At 52.6% G+C, this 16,717-nt stretch overlaps 2 protein-coding genes across 3 annotated transcripts; both read right to left on the bottom strand.

Moving 5' to 3' along the window:
• Nucleotides 1–1,811: 1,811 nt before the first annotated feature.
• HOXB1 (homeobox B1) lies at nt 1,812–3,210 on the bottom strand. Its single transcript, XM_041726506.1, has 2 exons — nt 2,631–3,210; nt 1,812–2,140 (listed from the first exon to the last, which is right to left on the bottom strand). The coding sequence occupies exons 1-2, from the start codon at nt 3,208–3,210 to the stop codon at nt 1,812–1,814; spliced, it is 909 nt and encodes a 302-aa protein (XP_041582440.1).
• A 9,948-nt stretch (nt 3,211–13,158) lies between these two features.
• Nucleotides 13,159–16,531, bottom strand: HOXB2 (homeobox B2). 2 transcript variants are annotated; one of them, XM_041726005.1, is made up of 3 exons: nt 16,381–16,531; nt 15,051–15,752; nt 13,159–14,230 (listed from the first exon to the last, which is right to left on the bottom strand). In XM_041726005.1, exons 2-3 carry the CDS (start codon nt 15,427–15,429, stop codon nt 13,581–13,583), a joined length of 1,029 nt encoding a protein of 342 aa, XP_041581939.1. In that variant the 5' UTR covers nt 15,430–15,752; nt 16,381–16,531; the 3' UTR covers nt 13,159–13,580. The 2 variants fall into 2 exon arrangements, with proteins under 2 accessions (XP_041581939.1, XP_041581940.1); XM_041726006.1 differs by having other exon boundaries at nt 15,051–16,516.
• Between the last annotated feature and the right edge of the window lie 186 nt (nt 16,532–16,717).

The following is a 16,717-nucleotide window of genomic DNA, read 5'->3' as shown; positions in this document are numbered from 1 at the left end:
CCTCGGCCGCCTCCCCGCTGCGGTCCAGCGCCCCGAGCCCGGGACGTTCACCTTGAGCTCGGGGATGGCCCCTTGGCGGCGGGTGGGCGGGCCAGCGGGGCCACGGTTGCCAGCTACCCTGGCCTCCTGTGTCCCCACGTCCCGGTCCCCGCTGCTTCGGGGAAGGGCCTGCGGGCAGGCTGGAGGGGGTGGGGCGGGGTGGAGGGGTAATCTGTGTGCCCGGCCGCACTTTGTCAGGGACCCATCCTCTGACGTTCTCTGAGCAAGAATTGGCGGGGACTGGGCACACTGCACACCTTGCCTACCCCACAATCACCCCATCAGCATTTAGGGAGGGCCCACTCTAGGCCAGGCCTGGGGAGAGAGCAGGGGGAGGAGGTAGAGGGCCCTTGCCTTCTCCCACACTTCCTCCTCTTTTTAACACCTTTGCTGTTCTCTCCAAATAAGCTGTCTTCTCTCTTTTCCTGCCTTCCTCTCTCAGGACCCTCTCTGGACTATTCCCCCCCCCCCCCCATCTTTTCCCTTCTCTCTTTCCTGGTTCCTCCAGTGATGTAAGGATGGCCACTGTCAGACGTGGAAGCTGGGCTCAGTTCTGCTTAGGACACTCCCAGTAAGTCCTTCTGTTTATCCAGTTGAGTGTTTACAGCTCACATCTCTCCGCCCCAACCAGCATTCACCAACTCTTCCCCCATCTCTCCCCAGGGCTCTTGGAGTATGCAGCCTCCTCTATCCCCGAGGTGGAGGAACAGAAGCAGTCTGGAAGAGGGTAAAACACAGACTTTATTGAAATGAGGTAGCTAGAGGTACAGAGAGAACCCGGTTTGCTTGGGGCTCTGGTTTCCAGAAACTCCGGTGGCACCTCCACTGTTGCTAAGGTTCAGAGAAATGTTTGCTGCTGCTAGCTCTCACTGCACCTGGGCCTCCCTAGGATGCCTCAGGGGTAGAGGTGGATGGAGTTGGGGAGGAGGGTCCTGGGTTTTCCAGGAGGCAATAAATAGGGGAGGAACTGGTGGGGGCGTGCCTGCGCCTTCCTGGTAGAGGCTTGCTGAGGGCAGGCCTCGAATGACAACAACGTTCCAGAAGTCTCCAGAGTACCAAGTTCCAAGACACTTTGGTGGCTTAGAGATGAGGTTGCTGGTGGGAGGAGGCAGGTCTCAGAAAACAACCTCTGGAGGCTGTGTTAGTGCAATACAACCGTGCGGGGAGGGAGTTAATAAGGTTAAATGGGGCAGAGGGTGTTGGGGGGCTTTTTGGTCTGTCACAAGGCAGCTGGTGCTATTGTAAGGTCTGTGGTGACTGCAGAGATTGAGCATCGGTAATATGCCTGCACCCAGAAGCCTCCCCCAAGAGAAATTTCAAGGCCTTCCCAGTGTCCTGGCCTAGAAGGGGGAAGTTAGGGTCCAAAGGCGGAGAAGAGTCCTCGAGACTCAAAGGCACTGAACTGAACACGCGGAAGTCGGCAGGGAGAGGAGAATTGGGGAGGACGAGGCTTTGCTCCTACCTCTCCTCCCAGGTGCTGAGCCCCAGATGAAAGGCGGAAGGAAGCCCCTCCCTCCAGAGCTGACAGGTTCCTCGTCTCCCCGCCTCCGGTCCTGTAGTGTCCCCAGCCAGCAACACCCCACCCGCACCTAACAGGGAAGAAGTGGTTCCCCGCTCCCCCCACTGGCAGCTGGAAGCCTGCGCGCCGGCCTTGGCGAGGGTCGCCCGGGACACTAGGGACACTACTGCCGAGGCCTGGTTAGGGAGGGCGGAGAAGAGGGCTGGCCCGGGACGCTCCGGGGCCGCGGAGCCCCGACGGTCGGAGGTTTCATTCAGGAGGTGATGGAGCTGGGCGAGGCCTCCGGGGAGGTGCACGTCGACTGGTCGGAGGCGTCTCCGGCCGCCTCCTGGGGACAGCCCGGCGGGGCTGGGGGCACCCGGCCTCCCTCGCGCTCACGCTTCTTCTGCTTCATGCGCCGGTTCTGGAACCAAATCTTGACCTGCGTCTCGTTGAGCTCCAGGGTGGCGGCGATCTCCACCCTCCGGGCCCGGCTCAGATACTTGTTGAAATGGAACTCCTTCTCCAGCTCGGTCAGCTGCCTCGTGGTGAAGTTGGTGCGCAGCCCGCCAGGCGCGCCCAGGCCGGGCTCCGACACCTTCGCTGGGGGCGGGGCGGGAGAAAGGGCCACGTCAGTCCCCTCACCTCCTTCTCCTTCCCCTCTCCTCCTCCTGGGCCGGCTCGGCACCCCACCCCACCCCCAACACACACATGCTCTGTCCAGCTTCAGCTCCCCACGGGTCCCTGGATCGCCCGACACCCCCAAGGTGACCTCCAAACTCAGACGGACCTCCCCCAACAAGTCCGTACCCCCCCTTCCTCCCCCAACCAGGTCCTGGGTCTGGGTGGGGCGCATGGATGAGCAAGCGGTGGCGGGAGGTGGTGGAGACTCACCCTTAAGGGTAACGGGGCACTCGCTGGGTGGGGAAACCCCAACCGACCTGCGCCTGGGCGGGGTGCTCTTACCTGCCTCGACCAGGGCCGCTCTACCTGTCCTGCCAGCCCAGGCCCCGGGACCCCTCACTGCATGCACGGGCAGCAGAGCTGCTTTGGGCCCCGCCCGGAGAGGAGGTAGGCCACGCCTGATTCATACCTGTCTTGGGTGGGTTCCTCTTAACCTTCATCCAGTCGAAGGTCCGGGCCGTGGGGGTGCTGGGTTCTGACGGGCAGGGCGACTCCTTGTCCTCGGAGAGGAGATCAGCATAGGCCGACGCGAAGCTCGCCGCCTGCTCGCTCCCGAAAGGGGGCTGCGGGGGCGGAGGGTACGGCCCGGGGCCCGCTCCACCGGTTCCGTAGCCGTCGGACAAGCCCCCTAGCTGGGCCCCATAGCTCGAAGGATGATAATAGCCTCCATCTCCTTCCGGTTGGCCCAGAGGATAGTACTGAGAGGGCCCATAGCTGGGGCTGCAGGCGGCCGGGGCGTACCCCGAGGTCGCGGAGCTGGGGAAGGGCACCCCGAGCGCCGAGGGCGGCTGCTGGGCGGGATAGCCTGAGTTCTGCTGGAGCGCGGGGCTGGACAGTCCCCCACCATAGCGGGTCTCGCCTGCGTAACTGTCAACAGCCGGAGCGGAGCTGGGGGGGAAGGAGGTAGGGGCGCTGTGGGCGCTGTAAGCGCTGGGTCCCCGGTTACAGAGTGGGTACTCTAGGAAAGAGTTCATCCTATTATAGTCCATGCGTGGAGGCCGCAGGAGGGTCGGCCCGTTTGGGGGAGACACCCTCTTGCCCTACAACCTTTCGGCAGTATGTCACAGCGCTGAAGCTTGCATCCATGGCCTGCCCCAGCTCGCCTGGGCCAGGGCTCCCCCAGGAAGGGGGTAGGGAGTGGGGGTGGAGGGGCGCATGTGATCTCTCCCAGGCCAATGGGCGCAGCGGGCCAGAGTTTGGCAGCCCCAGCGCCCATCCATCACCCCCCAAGCATTAGCATGACAAAGACACTTCAATCACCCGCAGCCCATCCATCTGAGAGCGACGTGGAAGCGTCAAAAACATCTTTCTTCAAAGACTTTTGGAAAGAAGGGACCAGAGGGAGAGGGGGTAAAAGTTAGAGGAATATTCAAGACTTTCCTCCCCTCCCAACCCCCAAGGCCTTCAATAGGCTCCCGGGTTATTAGATTTGGACAAATTCAACCCAGCTGCCCTTCACTCTTCCCACCCCCAAAGGAGCTTCCCTCCACCCCAAGACTGTAGATGGGAAATTGAGCCCCCTTACTTTGCCCCAAACTCCCACCGCTGGTATCTTTCTCCCCATTTATCTTGGGGTGATGAGGATGGGACAGCAGGCGAAGGCATGTTATCTTGGGCCAAATGGATAAATGTGAAGGAAGAGGGTGCAAAACACCCAAGGGTGGGGCAGGGTCTAGAGTCTAGAGGAAAAATTCATTAACTGAGTGGTGGGAAATGCATTTAAGGGAACAAGGCAGGACGACAGAAACGTGGAGAGGAGGATGAGAAACGCCCCACTTCTCTTTCCACCTCTCCGCATAAACGCTCTCTCCTCATTCACACATCCATTTCTCTCCCTCAGCCTCACTTTATATTCTCTGTCTCAATCCATCTCTCCATTCGTCCATCTCTCTCCATATTTATATTCGTTCCCTACCTATCCATCACCTCATCTCTCTAGATGTATTTATCCTCTCTCTAGCCATCCATAGCTGTAGCTGGCTCGCTCACTCAGACTCAAATAACTTCTTGCATCTCTCCAGAGAGCCACAGTGGGCACAGAGCTAGGTGATGTTTACAGAGAAAGAAGAGAGAAATTTTATTCTCCTTCTCAATGTTTAAAACTAGGGGAGCTAATTCTAGGAAACAAACTGAGGGTTGCTGCAGTGGGGGGGGTATGGGGTAACTGGGTGATGGGCATTAAGGATGGCACTTGATGTAATGAGCACTGGGTGTTCTATGTAACTGATGAATCGCTATAATATAATACAGTATATGTTAACTAAATTGAATTTAAATTAAAATTAAAAATAAATAAATAAATAAATAAAACTACTGGGGCTCCTGTATTCCCCTGGTTGCCTCCTACTCCTCTCTCCCTCATCACCCACCATCTCTCCCCTACCTCCCCTCCTCTAAAAAAAATCCCAAGCCTCAAATTCATAAATTCAATACCAATCACATCTTTTAAAGATTAGTCAGACTTTCTAGAATAAATTAAGGGCGTTGGCTTGGAGAATGGGAGAATCAGTTTAGAGGTCTGAAGGTTCAGGAGTGGAGACTCACCCCTCTCTGCCCCCCACCCCCACATCTGTTGGGTTAGAGTTGAGGGAGGGGAGGGGAACAGGAAGTGCCTCCTTCTCTATCTTCAGACCTGGACAGGACTAGAAGAGAAGCTCTTAGGTGGAGCCCATTGATTCTCCTCCTCCAGACTCTGAGGACAAGAGCTTGGCGCAATCCAACACCCACACTCATTTGTAACCTGTCAGGGTGTCTGCCTGACCGGAGGCCTAGGGCCGGAGCTCGGGCAAGTCCAGGAGGGCAAGAGTTCAGGGAGGAATCTCTGTAAACAACTGAACTCTGCAGAAGAAGGGAAGCAAGCAGGTAGGACAGGTCTGGGGAGGGCTCTCAAAGCTTCTCAGGTTTTCCCCACCCCTACAGGGGTAGAGTGAGTACTCATCCTTTGCCAAGAACCCCATAGCGTGCTCTCTCTCTCTCTCTCTCTGTCTCTCTCTCTCTGTCTCTGGGTCTCTCCATATTTCTGTTTCCCATTTCCCCTCAGTTTGACTGTCCTTTATGGTCACTTCTCCAGCTTTCTATCTTTATCACTAGAATCACACAGCCTTTCTCTTCTCCTCATAACTGCAAGCCTGGCTTAGCCCCCCACAGGCCCCTTGCCCCTTTCTCTCCCGATGTGTACTCTGCTTTGGACCCTGCTTCAGACTAGAACAAGTTGGAGGGGAGGGGGTCAGCTGGTAACTTCTTTAAGGGAGATACAGTGGGGAAGGGGGAGAGAATGTTCACTGCCAAAGGGAAAAGGGCAGACAAAGGAAAAGATAGTTGAGATGGGGGCAGGGGTGGCCTGCAGAGGAGTTGAAGAGAAAAGGAGTTGTGGAGGTGAGAACAAGCATATTTCTTTCTATTCCCCACCCCTTTTTTTTTAAGATTTTATTTATTTAATAATGAAAGAGAGAGAGAGAGAGACAGAGACAGGCAGAGAAAGAGAAGCAGGCTCCATGCAGGGAGCCGGATGTGGGACTCAATCCCAGGACTCCAGGATCATGCCCTGGGCCAAAGGCAGGCGCTAAACTGCTGAGCCACCCAGGAATCCTCTCTATTTCCCCTTTTGGGGTTGATAGATGTTCCCAACTTTCCCCTCTCACTTTAAGATATTCTCCACGGGGATCCCTGGGTGGCGCAGCGGTTTAGCGCCTGCCTCTGGCCCAGGGTGTGATCCTGGAGACCTTGGATTGAATCCCACATCGGACCTTGGATTGAATCCCACATCGGGCTCCCGGTGCATGGAGCCTGCTTCTCCCTCTGCCTGTGTCTCTGCCTCTCTCTCTCTTTCTCTCTCTGTGACTATAATACATAAATAAATTAAAAAAAAAAAAAAAAAAAGATATTCTCCACGGAGGTCTTTGGAGAAGAAGGGTTTATTTAGGGTTCGGATTTCTCTTCTAATCCCAAATCTGATTGAGGCCTATATCTGACCTGGCTGCCCTGCTTCTGAGGGACTTGAGACTTCTTCATTCTCTACCTTTCCCTCAACCCAGAAGGAACACGCTCACCTCATCCCTTGCTTTTACAATTAGGGTAACAATTTGAGGTCTAAATGAAGAAGTGAATTCCAAGTCAGTTTGTTTGTTTTAAGAGGAAGAGGAGGGGCAAAGGGAGTGAGGGAAAGAAAGAATCTTAAGCAGGCTCTACCACCAGTGCGGAGCCTAACATGGAGCTCAATCTCAGGACCCTGAGACCATGACTTAAGCCAAAATCAAGAGTCAGATGCTTAACCAACCAACTGAGCCACCTAGGCGCCTCCTAAACCAGTTCAATTAAAGAGCGGAAATCTGTTTGGGAGTTGGGGAAATGCACTCTCCCTAGAAACAGCTGAAGTCACCAGTAGTCTATTATTAATGACAAAATGAAAAGAGTTGGGGAAAAAGTGTCTCAAGTGATACTGTTGATTACAGGGATAGCTTTGGCCTCAGCTCTCCAAATTCACATAATCCCTAATTCATCCCTGAACTTGTTGTCTCCCCTTGTGTAGTAGAAAGATTAAAACTTCCCCAAGTTCCTACTGGCTCTCCCAGTCCCAGCAGAAATGACTGGCTGGGGGTGGGGGTGGGGGTAGTAACTTGGCTCCTTATATTCTCAAGTCTCTTCTTCCTTAAAAGAAACTTCACCAGCCTCTGGTCAGGGAGGAAATCTCTGAAGCCTGGATTCCTTGCTAAATCCACAGCTGAGTATAAAACAAAACAAGCAAACAAATAATCCGCAGCTGGAATAACCTATAGGCTATAGCATTTTCTGGAATGACCAAATTAAGTTCCCCAGAGAAAGAAGGCCTGGGTGGACCCAACACCAAAGTGAAATCAAGCTGATTGATTTCCTTTTTTATAATCTATTTAGACACAGGAGAGCACAGGCATGTTTAGAACTGAAATTATCTTTGAGAGGCCCTAGTCCTTATCACACTGAGAATGCAAGCAGGGGAACCATTCTAATCAGAATGGGCATGTGTTAGAAGTTTACACCTGATTCTGGCCTTTTTTGTGGAGGAAGGTGCTTTTGCTGGGGGTGGGTAGCGGGAGCAATCTGCATAGTTCCTTCATAAGGTCCTCAAGTGTCTCTCTGCCTGTCCTCTCCAACTTAATTCTGGAGGCCCAAGGCCAAGCGCAAGATCAAAGGTTGGAACTCAAGAATTAAAAGGGCCTTCGGGATTATAATCTTTTTCTCTATAAGAGATGGCAATTTGAGGAGAGGATGGAATCTGAATTCAGTGGTATTTCTTTTTAAAACCAAGCTGATTAAACTGTCACAAATCTGGTTGAGAACCATAGACAACAAGCAGTATATAATCACAAGGGGAAGATGACTGGTTTGGGGTCCAGAATACTTAGGTTCAAATCCCTGCTTGGCCATTTCTTCGCATTATGACTCTGGCCAGGTTTCCTGGTCTCTCTGAATCATGGCCTCAGAGACAAAGAATGTATTTAATTCTACTTACTTCACTGCATTGTTAGTAGGATTAAAGCAAACAAGAAAGTATGAACAATAGAGAACTCTAAATGTCTCTAATGATATTAACATTAGATGCACATTCTGAAGTAATATGAGTCCGTCTTCTATTTTTTAATATAACTAGCATATTAAAATATGGAAATATGCATGTGATAGGAAAATAGCATACGTGCTATATTTTCACATAATATACAGTCATATATTATACAATATGTATTGTATCATATGCAAATTTCTTTGAGAATTCAGAAGTTTGGCTCTGTTTAGGCAAAGGATTTTCTAATTAAGCTGCAGTTTTTGAAAACTAAAACCTAATATTATATAATCTATAAAGAACCCAAATGATTCAAACTGTAGCAGAAGGGTGAGGCTAGATATTAGCAAGACCTTCCTTTTTTTAAGGTTTTATTTATTTATTCATGAGAGGCACAGAGAGAGAGAGACAGACATAGGCAGAGGGAGAAGCAGGCTCCCTGCAGGGAAGCCCGATGCAGAACTCAATCCCAGGACTCTGGGATCATGACCTGAGCCAAAGGCAGACACTCAACCACTGAGCAACCCAGGTGCCCCTAGCAAGAATTTCCTGATCTTCCAAATATTTGGAAAAGGTTTTCTGGGGAAAATGTTGTCTCTCTTTCCTTGAGGAACTTAGCTTACAAATTGCCCTACCTGGGTGGGAGTAGGGTTGAACCTGACTTCTGGATTCTAGATAGATTTCATCTGGACTGAAAATTAAGCCAGAGAGTTGGAATCTTTCTAAAAGGAAAAATTAGAGTGATATGAAGAATTGAAGTAATTTCCTACTTAATTGGGTTTCTCCAAGTGTGTTAGTTGTGGCCAAAATACCCACTTTGGAAACTTTATAGAACAATAATCAGGATGAATTTTTATCTGGATGACTGTCCAGACTGAGGATTTTTCTGTGGTGTTTGGGGAATTAGAGAAGTTTTAGGAGGGCTCTTTTACTGTTGACTGTCTTCTCAGGAGGAAGCAGTTTGTTAGATCTCCTTCAGGCACTAAATATCTGCTTCCCAGCTGAGTGTGAAGAGGGGGATGGGGTGGGGACAGGAGGTCAGAGCTGAGCTGGAGAGGTCAAGGGAGGATTTGGGCCATACCAGCCATAGCAGGTAGAGGAGATGACGTGGGGGCTAGAGGCCACTTCTGCAAACCAAGGACATGTATTTGACGAGGACACTTTTAGGAAGATGCACAGAAGACCACGAAATGCTTGTCAGAAACTTAGGGAAAAGGTGGGCAGGGGAATTTAGCAGGGCTATTTAGGGAGACTCAGAATTTGTGCCTATACTCTGATGCCCCAGCAACTAGACAAAACCTGACTACAGGTTACTTTTTAAGATCTAGTACACCATGTCAAAGCAGTTTGGTGATTCTTCTTGTGTAAAATGCTCTACCATTTTTGAAACAAGAAGAAACATAACCAAATGTTGGAAAGGTGACAAAAGATGAATGTCAGAGGAAAACTTGGTTAGGACATTTCTGAATACCCATCTCTGTTGAACACCTGGCACATAACACTACACCCAATGACATGTTTGTTGAAAAGATTTCTTTCCCTACTAGTTTAAATAATGATTGAGGGCATAATGGTGGGTATAAAGATACAAATTAAAATTTGTTAAAATGGCTCTACCAGATACTTGGGGAGGTGGGTTGTTGTCAAACATCAAAAGTCACAATCTCCACTTAAAAGCATATGACGCCAGCCATACTAAATATTTAATACATCGTCTGTGAGGACTAACAAATATACTTTGGGCAGGGACGCCTGGATGGCTCAGTGGTTGAGCCGTCTGCCTTCAGCTCAGGGAGTGATTCTGGGATCCTGGATTGAGTCCCACATCCAGCTCCCCGCATGGAGCCTGCTTCTCCCTCTGTCTATGTCTCTGCCTCTCTCTCTCTCTCTCTCTCATGAATAAATAAATAAAATCTTAAAAAAAAAAAGAAGAAAAAAATATACTTTGGGCATATATCGATCAAGATTATGAGAGGCATTAGTTCTTCCATTTATTTTACAGATGGAGAAACTGAGGTCTGGAAAGGGACTTGCCCTGTCATCAGTTAAATTTTTTTTTTTTTTAATGACTCAGGGTTATCATGATGGCAAATAATTCCTCAATCTAATGGTCCTTTGCTTTCACCATAATATTAATGAGCCATTCTTCTTAAAAAATGACTCACCAAGAGCAGAGCAGAATGACCAGCAGCTTTTGGGACTGCACTGAAACCTTCCCACTCCAACCACAGCCAATTTATAACCAGTCTGTGCTACAGACCACTCACACTTGGTCCTGACCCAAGAGGAGCCTTGCCCCAATCAGAATGGAATAAGTAAGTGCAGCTGCCTGGCATTGCCATCAGCTTACCATCAGGGGAGGTGCTGGGGGGGTGTTGGGGGGGGTGCTGCTGCCTTATCTGAGAACCCCCTCCCTCTTCTTCTTCCTTCTCCAAAGCCAGCTGGGAAAACTCAGGCTAAACAGAGATGAAACAAGGAAAAGGAGCTTGGATGATTTGGAACACAAGCATCCTGAATACCAATCCTTTATGAATCCCAAATTGCCAGGCATTCCTTTGATTTTGAAACTCAAAGGTGGGGAGATTGAAAACAGGAGTCCTTTCCTTCTGGAAATGCATTGTCTCTTTATCCTGCTGTGGTGCATCAGAGATGGTGAGTTTTGTGAATGTGGAAAAGGAGAGACAGAAAGGTTTGTGTATTGCCTGTAAAAGGAGTTCCAACTCCTCTCTAATAATCAACCAAGGGAAATGCTGGAAATATTCCTGATTTCCTGGATTCATTGCTTCCAACCCTCAGGATACAAAGTGCCTAGATGTGAACAAGTAGATGGAGCCTTTGGCTGGACCGTCCTGGCCTGCCACTCACTTTGGCAGGGAGGAATCAGGACTGGTGCAGCCTCAGGCAGAAGCTGAGATTCCCTGTTCTTTGGGCCACTAGTTTGGGTTGGGGAGGATGGGAAGGGAACAGCCAGGTAAAGCAGTTCAAAAATTCTTAAGCACGGGAGGAAGGCAGGAAGCAAGGTGGCACTATGATCTAGTGGTGCTGCTCAAACTTTAATGTGCATATAAATTACTTGGGGATCTGCTAAATTGAGATTTTGATCCAGTAGACTTAAAGTGGGGCCTAAGATTCTGCATTTCTACCTAGCTCACAGGTAGTGCTGATGCTGCTGGTCCATGGAGCAGTAAAGCTCTTAAAGAAACTGAAGCCTCAGAGGCCCCAGAATGTTGCAGACCAAGCCATGATCCCAGGATGTGAATTCTCTCCAGCAGAGCAGATCCTGTATTTTTGGCATTGATGAAGGGTGCTCTCCATCTGACCAAAGAAAGCTGGAAGGTGGGCAATTAGCAAGATCCTTCTGGTATTCTTGATCTTTGTAACAACCTGCTATAGCTGAAAGAGCATTTTTAATTAGACCAAATTATCTAGTTTGGCTGTCCATAGAAATCAAAGCCCCAGCTGAAATGTCTGTTTCATTTTGTTGGTGTAGAGATGGCTATGTGCTGGGATTTTTAAGAAGTTAAGCACTGCCTACCGGCATATTTTATGGAGAAATAAACACACAGCCCAATGAGATGTATAGTGTGCTTTTAATATATTGTATATTCGCTTATTTATGGGGAAAATAAATACGCAAGCCAATAAGCTGTGCATTATTACTTTAATATATTGAATTTATTTCATACCTATATATTTTATGAGGCAAAATAAACTAATAAGATACACGATATTATTATAATAACACATCTAATTGTTCTATATTAATTTATGAAAGAAATAAGTGCAACTTAACATGACATAAGATTATTTAATGCAGGAGATGAATTCTATATTAAGACAGTTTAAGGGACTGAATTCGGGCTGAATGGGATGTGTGCACTTCCCACACTGAGGGATCAGTTTGAAAAAATAATATGGGAGAGCCCGTCTAGCCCTCTGTGTCATGACGCGTGGCTCCGGGCTCTTCCTGACAGTTGTTGCCTCTCGGTGCCTGGTACTCGGCCCCGTCCTGCTGGTCCACGGGAAAGTCTGGGAGGCCCAGGAAATCAACTGCTCTTCAAGAACGGCAGCATCTGCTAGGGAGGTAGCCCCGCGGTGTCTGTTTCTGAGCCAGAGAAATATTAAGTAAACCTGCGGAGGATGGATGGCCTTCCAGGGCCCTTTAAATCTCCGCGTTCCCGGGAGCGAACCAGAAGGCAGGCGGGGTAGATCGATCCTCGGCTTCCCGCGTACCGGGTCTGCACGGAGCGGGGCAGGGTGCGGAGGGGAAAGGAGACGGGGTTGGGCGGGCGGATGACGCCGTTGGAAGGCAGGCAGGCCCGCGTTCGGGGAGCGCGCGGGCTTGGGGCGCGGGGCGGGGGCCGCGAGGCAGACCCCGCGAGGCCGAGCCGGGCCTGCCCGCCCTGCCCGCCCTGCCCGGCCCGCCCCGCGCGGGCTCCACGTCCACCTCGCCCCCTCTTTTTTTTTTTTTTTTTAATAAAACAAAACCTACAAGGAGGCTCCCGGCTCCCTTTCTTCGGCGGCGCCCGGAAGACCCGGAAAGGCGGAGACGCGCGCGGGGACCGAGCATCCCGGAGCGGCTGTCATGGCGGCCCAGGCTCTTCCCTCGCCCTCCCCGCAGCCCGGCCCCAGCGCCATTTTGAGCATCTTCCCCGCTTCCCCGTCGAGCTCCCGCTCTCTCCTCGCTCCTCCTTCCCGCCCCCGCAGGCCCAGCGCCTCCCGACACCGCCCGGGCCTCTGTCCCCCGGCTGGCCGCTCCGCCGCTGCTGGGACGCGCTCCGGCCCCCGAGCCCCCGAGCCCCCGAGCCCCCGAGCCCCGAGCCCCGAGCGGCCGCACTGGTGCCCCCCCCCGCCCCGCTCCGCCCCGCTCCGCTCCTTTCCTGCCCGCCTGGAACCCGCTGCCCGAGAAAACCCGCGACCCCCCTCCCCCGACGCCTGGGCCAGGCCCGGCGTCCCCGGGCTTCCTGCGTCCCGGAGAAAGCCTTTGGCTTGCACCCCGCTGGGGCGCCGAGGCGAGAAGCCCGGGAAACCCTAGGGTCCCTCCGAATTCGGCTACGCCCCTCTGCGTCCCCTGCCACGACCCCCGAAGCCCGTCGCCGAGGCCTGCTCTCCCGCACGCACGTCTGCGCCTTCTCCCCCCACCCGCCCACCTTCATTTCTAAGCCGAGGCCCGGGAACACCAGCGCAGGGCCAAAGGCCGGCTGTTAGAGGGTGTGAAGGTGACCGAGCCCCCGGCAGCTGCCGGCTGCTCCCGAACTGCGCGCCCGGGCGGCGGTGCCAGCTAGGGCTGCTTTTGTACCACCCGGACTGAGCCGGCCGCGGCCGCGCGAGGAGTGACGGCGGCCTTGGGGTGGGCGATGCAGGGAAAGGGGCTGGGGCCCAACACCAACACTCCTGTTCGTATGATAAAGACATTTATTTAATCTATGAAAATAATGTACAATAAATACTTTCCCCTTTTCCTATTATTAAAGAATTTTAATAAATAATCTACGGCCTAAAACTTAAAAAAAAAGAGAGGAGAACAAGTTCCTCTATTTCTTTTTTAAGAAAGCCCCCCCTCCAGAGTTTAATTTTTCCTGAGATTTCGTTGGAAGGAGTCTAGCAAACGGAATTTTCTTGTGTGATTCTAGAAAGACGCCCGAGTGCCCCATGTTTTAGAGAGAGGAGAAAGGAAATGGATTAAGCGCTAACTCAATAATACCTGAATTTTTGCAAAACACATAAAGATGCTCTAAACGACTTGGGGGGGGAGGGGGTCCTCGGGTTTTCCAGCAGCCGGCCGAGGGGGACGGCGTCAAGGGCCCGGGAGGAGGACGTAGGTTAAGGGAACTGCAGGTCGATGGCACAGAGGGTGCTGGTGAAGAAGTCCAGCTCTTCCTCGGAAAAGGGAACCGGGCTGTCGAGCGAGCCCTGCAGGCTGGGGGAGAGGCCTCCCGACAGCTGGAGACAGGAGTCGGCCGCGAAGAAGTTGAGGTCGGGCAGGAAAGGAGAATCCTGGCGCTCCGGGAAGGCATCTTCCGGCAACGGCTCGGGCTCCAGCCCCGCGGCCGCGCGCGAGGCGCCCCCCCCGGAAGCGGCCAGGGGCGGGGGGCCCGGGGGGGCCGGCGCGACCTCGGCCGGGTGGCAGCAGGCTTCCCGCGCTGGCCGCGAGGCGGAGGGCCGACCCGGGCCGGCCGCAGGCTCTTCGGCGGGCTCGCCGCTGTCCTCCAGGGCCCCCGGGCAGGCCGGCTCCCCGTCGGGCGGCTCTCGGTGCTGCGTCTGCCGCTTGTGCTTCATGCGCCGGTTCTGGAACCACACTTTGACCTGCCTCTCGGTGAGGTCCAGCAGGGCCGCGATCTCGACGCGGCGCGGCCGGCACAGATACTTGTTAAAGTGGAATTCCTTCTCCAGCTCCAGCAGTTGCGTGTTGGTGTAAGCAGTGCGCAGCCTGCGCGCCCCGCCGCCGGCGGCCTCCGGCGGGCCCGGGCCATCTGCGGGGAAAGCGGGCTGGGCGTCAGGGCGGGCTGAGTCCCCCGGCCCAACCGCGTTCAGCTGAAGTGAAGACCACCCCGTCCGCCAAAAACAGTATCAGCAGTAGCCCCCTCCTTCCCGCCTACCCCCCAAGGGTTGGCTCTCTTAGCTTCTGCGTTCTTTGCTGTCGCGCTCTCGCCCGCGGACCGGCCCGGGGTCAGGGCACAGCTTTCAGAGAGCCGCCCACGGGCCACGCAGGGGGTAGGGAGCGGCTCCCCCTTGCCCTCCCCCCCAGGACCTCAGAGCTTCTCTTCTGAGTCCTTGGAGTGAACCCCTCAATTCGGCACTTTCAAGCTCAACCCAGAGAGAGGGTTCACTAAGACTGTCCCACACCTCCTTTCCTCCCTAGCTTTCAGAGCCGTGGGAGATGGGACTGAATGGTTTCTCGCCCCCAAATGCAACCCCAGCAACACCACTTTCATTCCTCCACACAGATAAAGGTGAAAACCTACATCAAGCCCTTTTCTTCTAGCAGAGAAAAAGCTCTTCCCCAACCAGCTTCCAAAATCTGCTAGAGTGGGGGAAAAGAAGAAGGAAAGAAAAAGAAGGAAGGAAGGAAGGAAAGAAAGAAAGAAAGAAAGAAAGAAAGAAAGAAAGAAAGAAAAAGAAAAATGCTGGCAGCGGTCAGGCCTGAACCCCAGCAGTACATTTCCCTTCCTTGTCCCTGAAATCGATGGGGCAAGGATCCCCAACAGGCTCGACAGCCTTTCTACCTCCCCATCCTCTTTCTCCCCCTCTCTTCTCGCTGTCCCTCGCCCCACCCCTACCCCGCTCACCGACCTGCTGGCGAGCCGACCCCGGAGGCCGAAACGGAGGAGGCGGCTGGGGGAGACGAGGCGGATTGGCTGGGTTTCTTGGCGGATTTCTTCTCTTTCATCCAGGGGAACTCGGGGACCAAGGGGGCGGCGGGGAGCGGCGGCGGCGGCAGAGCGGGCCCATCTTCGGCTCGCTTTTGGCTCCCGGGTCTCTGAAGGGTGGAGGCGCCGGGCTGGAGGCTGGGGAAGGTTTGCTCGAAAGGAGGAGGAGGAGGAATTAATGTCGACTCCTTGATTGATGAAGTTTGAAATGTCTCCAAGACAGCGGGGAAGGAAGTCAGACACTCGGCGAGCGATGGCTGGCTGTTTATAAACCCAATCTCCCTCTCAAATTCAAAATTCATGGCTTTCAATGGTGGGGGAGGGGGCCTGCTGGGGGGGGCGTCAGGAGGGAGGATCGGAAGGGACCCCCCCTCCTGCCCCCCCCAGGTTTATGTGATGGAGCGATTTTGGGAGGGGGAGATTTCGTGCTCTCTCTCTCTCTCTCTCTCTCCCTCTCTCTCTCTCTCTCTCTTTTTTTTTTTTTTTTAAATTTTGGGCCTTTATAATTGTATATTGCTGATAAATACAAGCGTATGGGGACTCTCTCTATTAAACCCAGGACTCCGGCGAAATTGCAGGGAATTCATGGTCACGGGACTGGCCTCGGCCAATCGCTTGTCTGGGCCTGGTGGAAAACAGAGAGCATTATTTGCTTTAATTGATTCAAAAACTCTAGAGGACCACGACCTGGACGCTGTGAGCCCCAAGTCCTATACTCCCTCTCCCCAATGCCTCCCTTTCTCCAGAAAAGCTAGAGGAACCTTTCTCTCATCCCCTTCAGAGGATGGGAGGTTCCAAAAGCTGGGAAACAAGAGAATCTAAAGGAAAAGTCTTCCTCTTTTCCAAATATTTGTAATAGAATACATTAATGCTTTCTCCACAACGTCAGCAGTGTTTTCTTCCCCACCCCTCCCCCCACTAAAACAAGAAAAAAGAAAAGAAGGCTGACTAAGGATCTCAACGTGGGAGGAAGAGGTAGTAAGTAGAAAGAGGCTCCCATCCTTTGGGAAAGGTCAGTGTTAAGGTGCAATAAGGAAGAGATGAGATTTACAATCACCAGCACCAGGATCCCCTTCCCACCCCCCAAAAGCAACAGATAAATCTCAGAAAATCGACAGGCACTCCCAGGCTGACACAGAGGAGTGAGATAGATGGTGAGGGGCCCTTTTGGGCCTCTGGCCGCCTTAGCTGTGTGGTCTCAGCTCCAGCATTTGCAGCACTGCCCTTGCCCCATGTCCACCTGCCTTTCTCACCTGGAGTCATTGTCTCACTCTTTTCTGACACCCCACAACTGACAGGGCATAAGGTGCATCTGCTCCCATTCAGAGCCTCAAGTCAAGTATCCATGTCTATATCCAGGGACAGGAACCAGAACGAAGGTAGTGGTAGTCGGATTTAACTTTGAGCACTCTCAAACTCAACGTTTGGGAGGAGTTCCTCCCAGGACAAAGAGTATCCCCCCCCTCCTATTTTTGCCAGTGTGCTAGTTAAAATTTAAAAAAAAAATTCCCTGGCAAGAAAAAATTCTCTGGGCATGGAGGGGGTGAAAACATTGACTAAGGAGATGATATTCCATTTCTGGCCCCTGGG

Source organism: Vulpes lagopus, chromosome 12 (genome assembly GCF_018345385.1).
Source record: "Vulpes lagopus strain Blue_001 chromosome 12, ASM1834538v1, whole genome shotgun sequence".
NCBI classification, from domain to species: domain Eukaryota; kingdom Metazoa; phylum Chordata; class Mammalia; order Carnivora; family Canidae; genus Vulpes; species Vulpes lagopus.
This window is presented reverse-complemented; position numbering and strand designations above follow the sequence as displayed.

Bases quoted from the DNA above. Each gene is read 5' to 3' on its own strand.
- HOXB1 (XM_041726506.1), bottom strand. From the start codon at position 3,210: ATGGACTATAATAGGATGAACTCTTTCCTAGAGTACCCACTCTGTAAC. The intron at 2,141-2,630 runs GTATGAATCAGG...CCCCGCCCCCAG, and splicing joins GAGGAACCCACCCAAGACAG to CGAAGGTGTCGGAGCCCGGC.
- HOXB2 (XM_041726005.1), bottom strand. From the start codon at position 15,429: ATGAATTTTGAATTTGAGAGGGAGATTGGGTTTATAAACAGCCAGCCA. The intron at 14,231-15,050 runs GTCGGTGAGCGG...CTTTCCCCGCAG, and splicing joins CGGGGTCGGCTCGCCAGCAG to ATGGCCCGGGCCCGCCGGAG.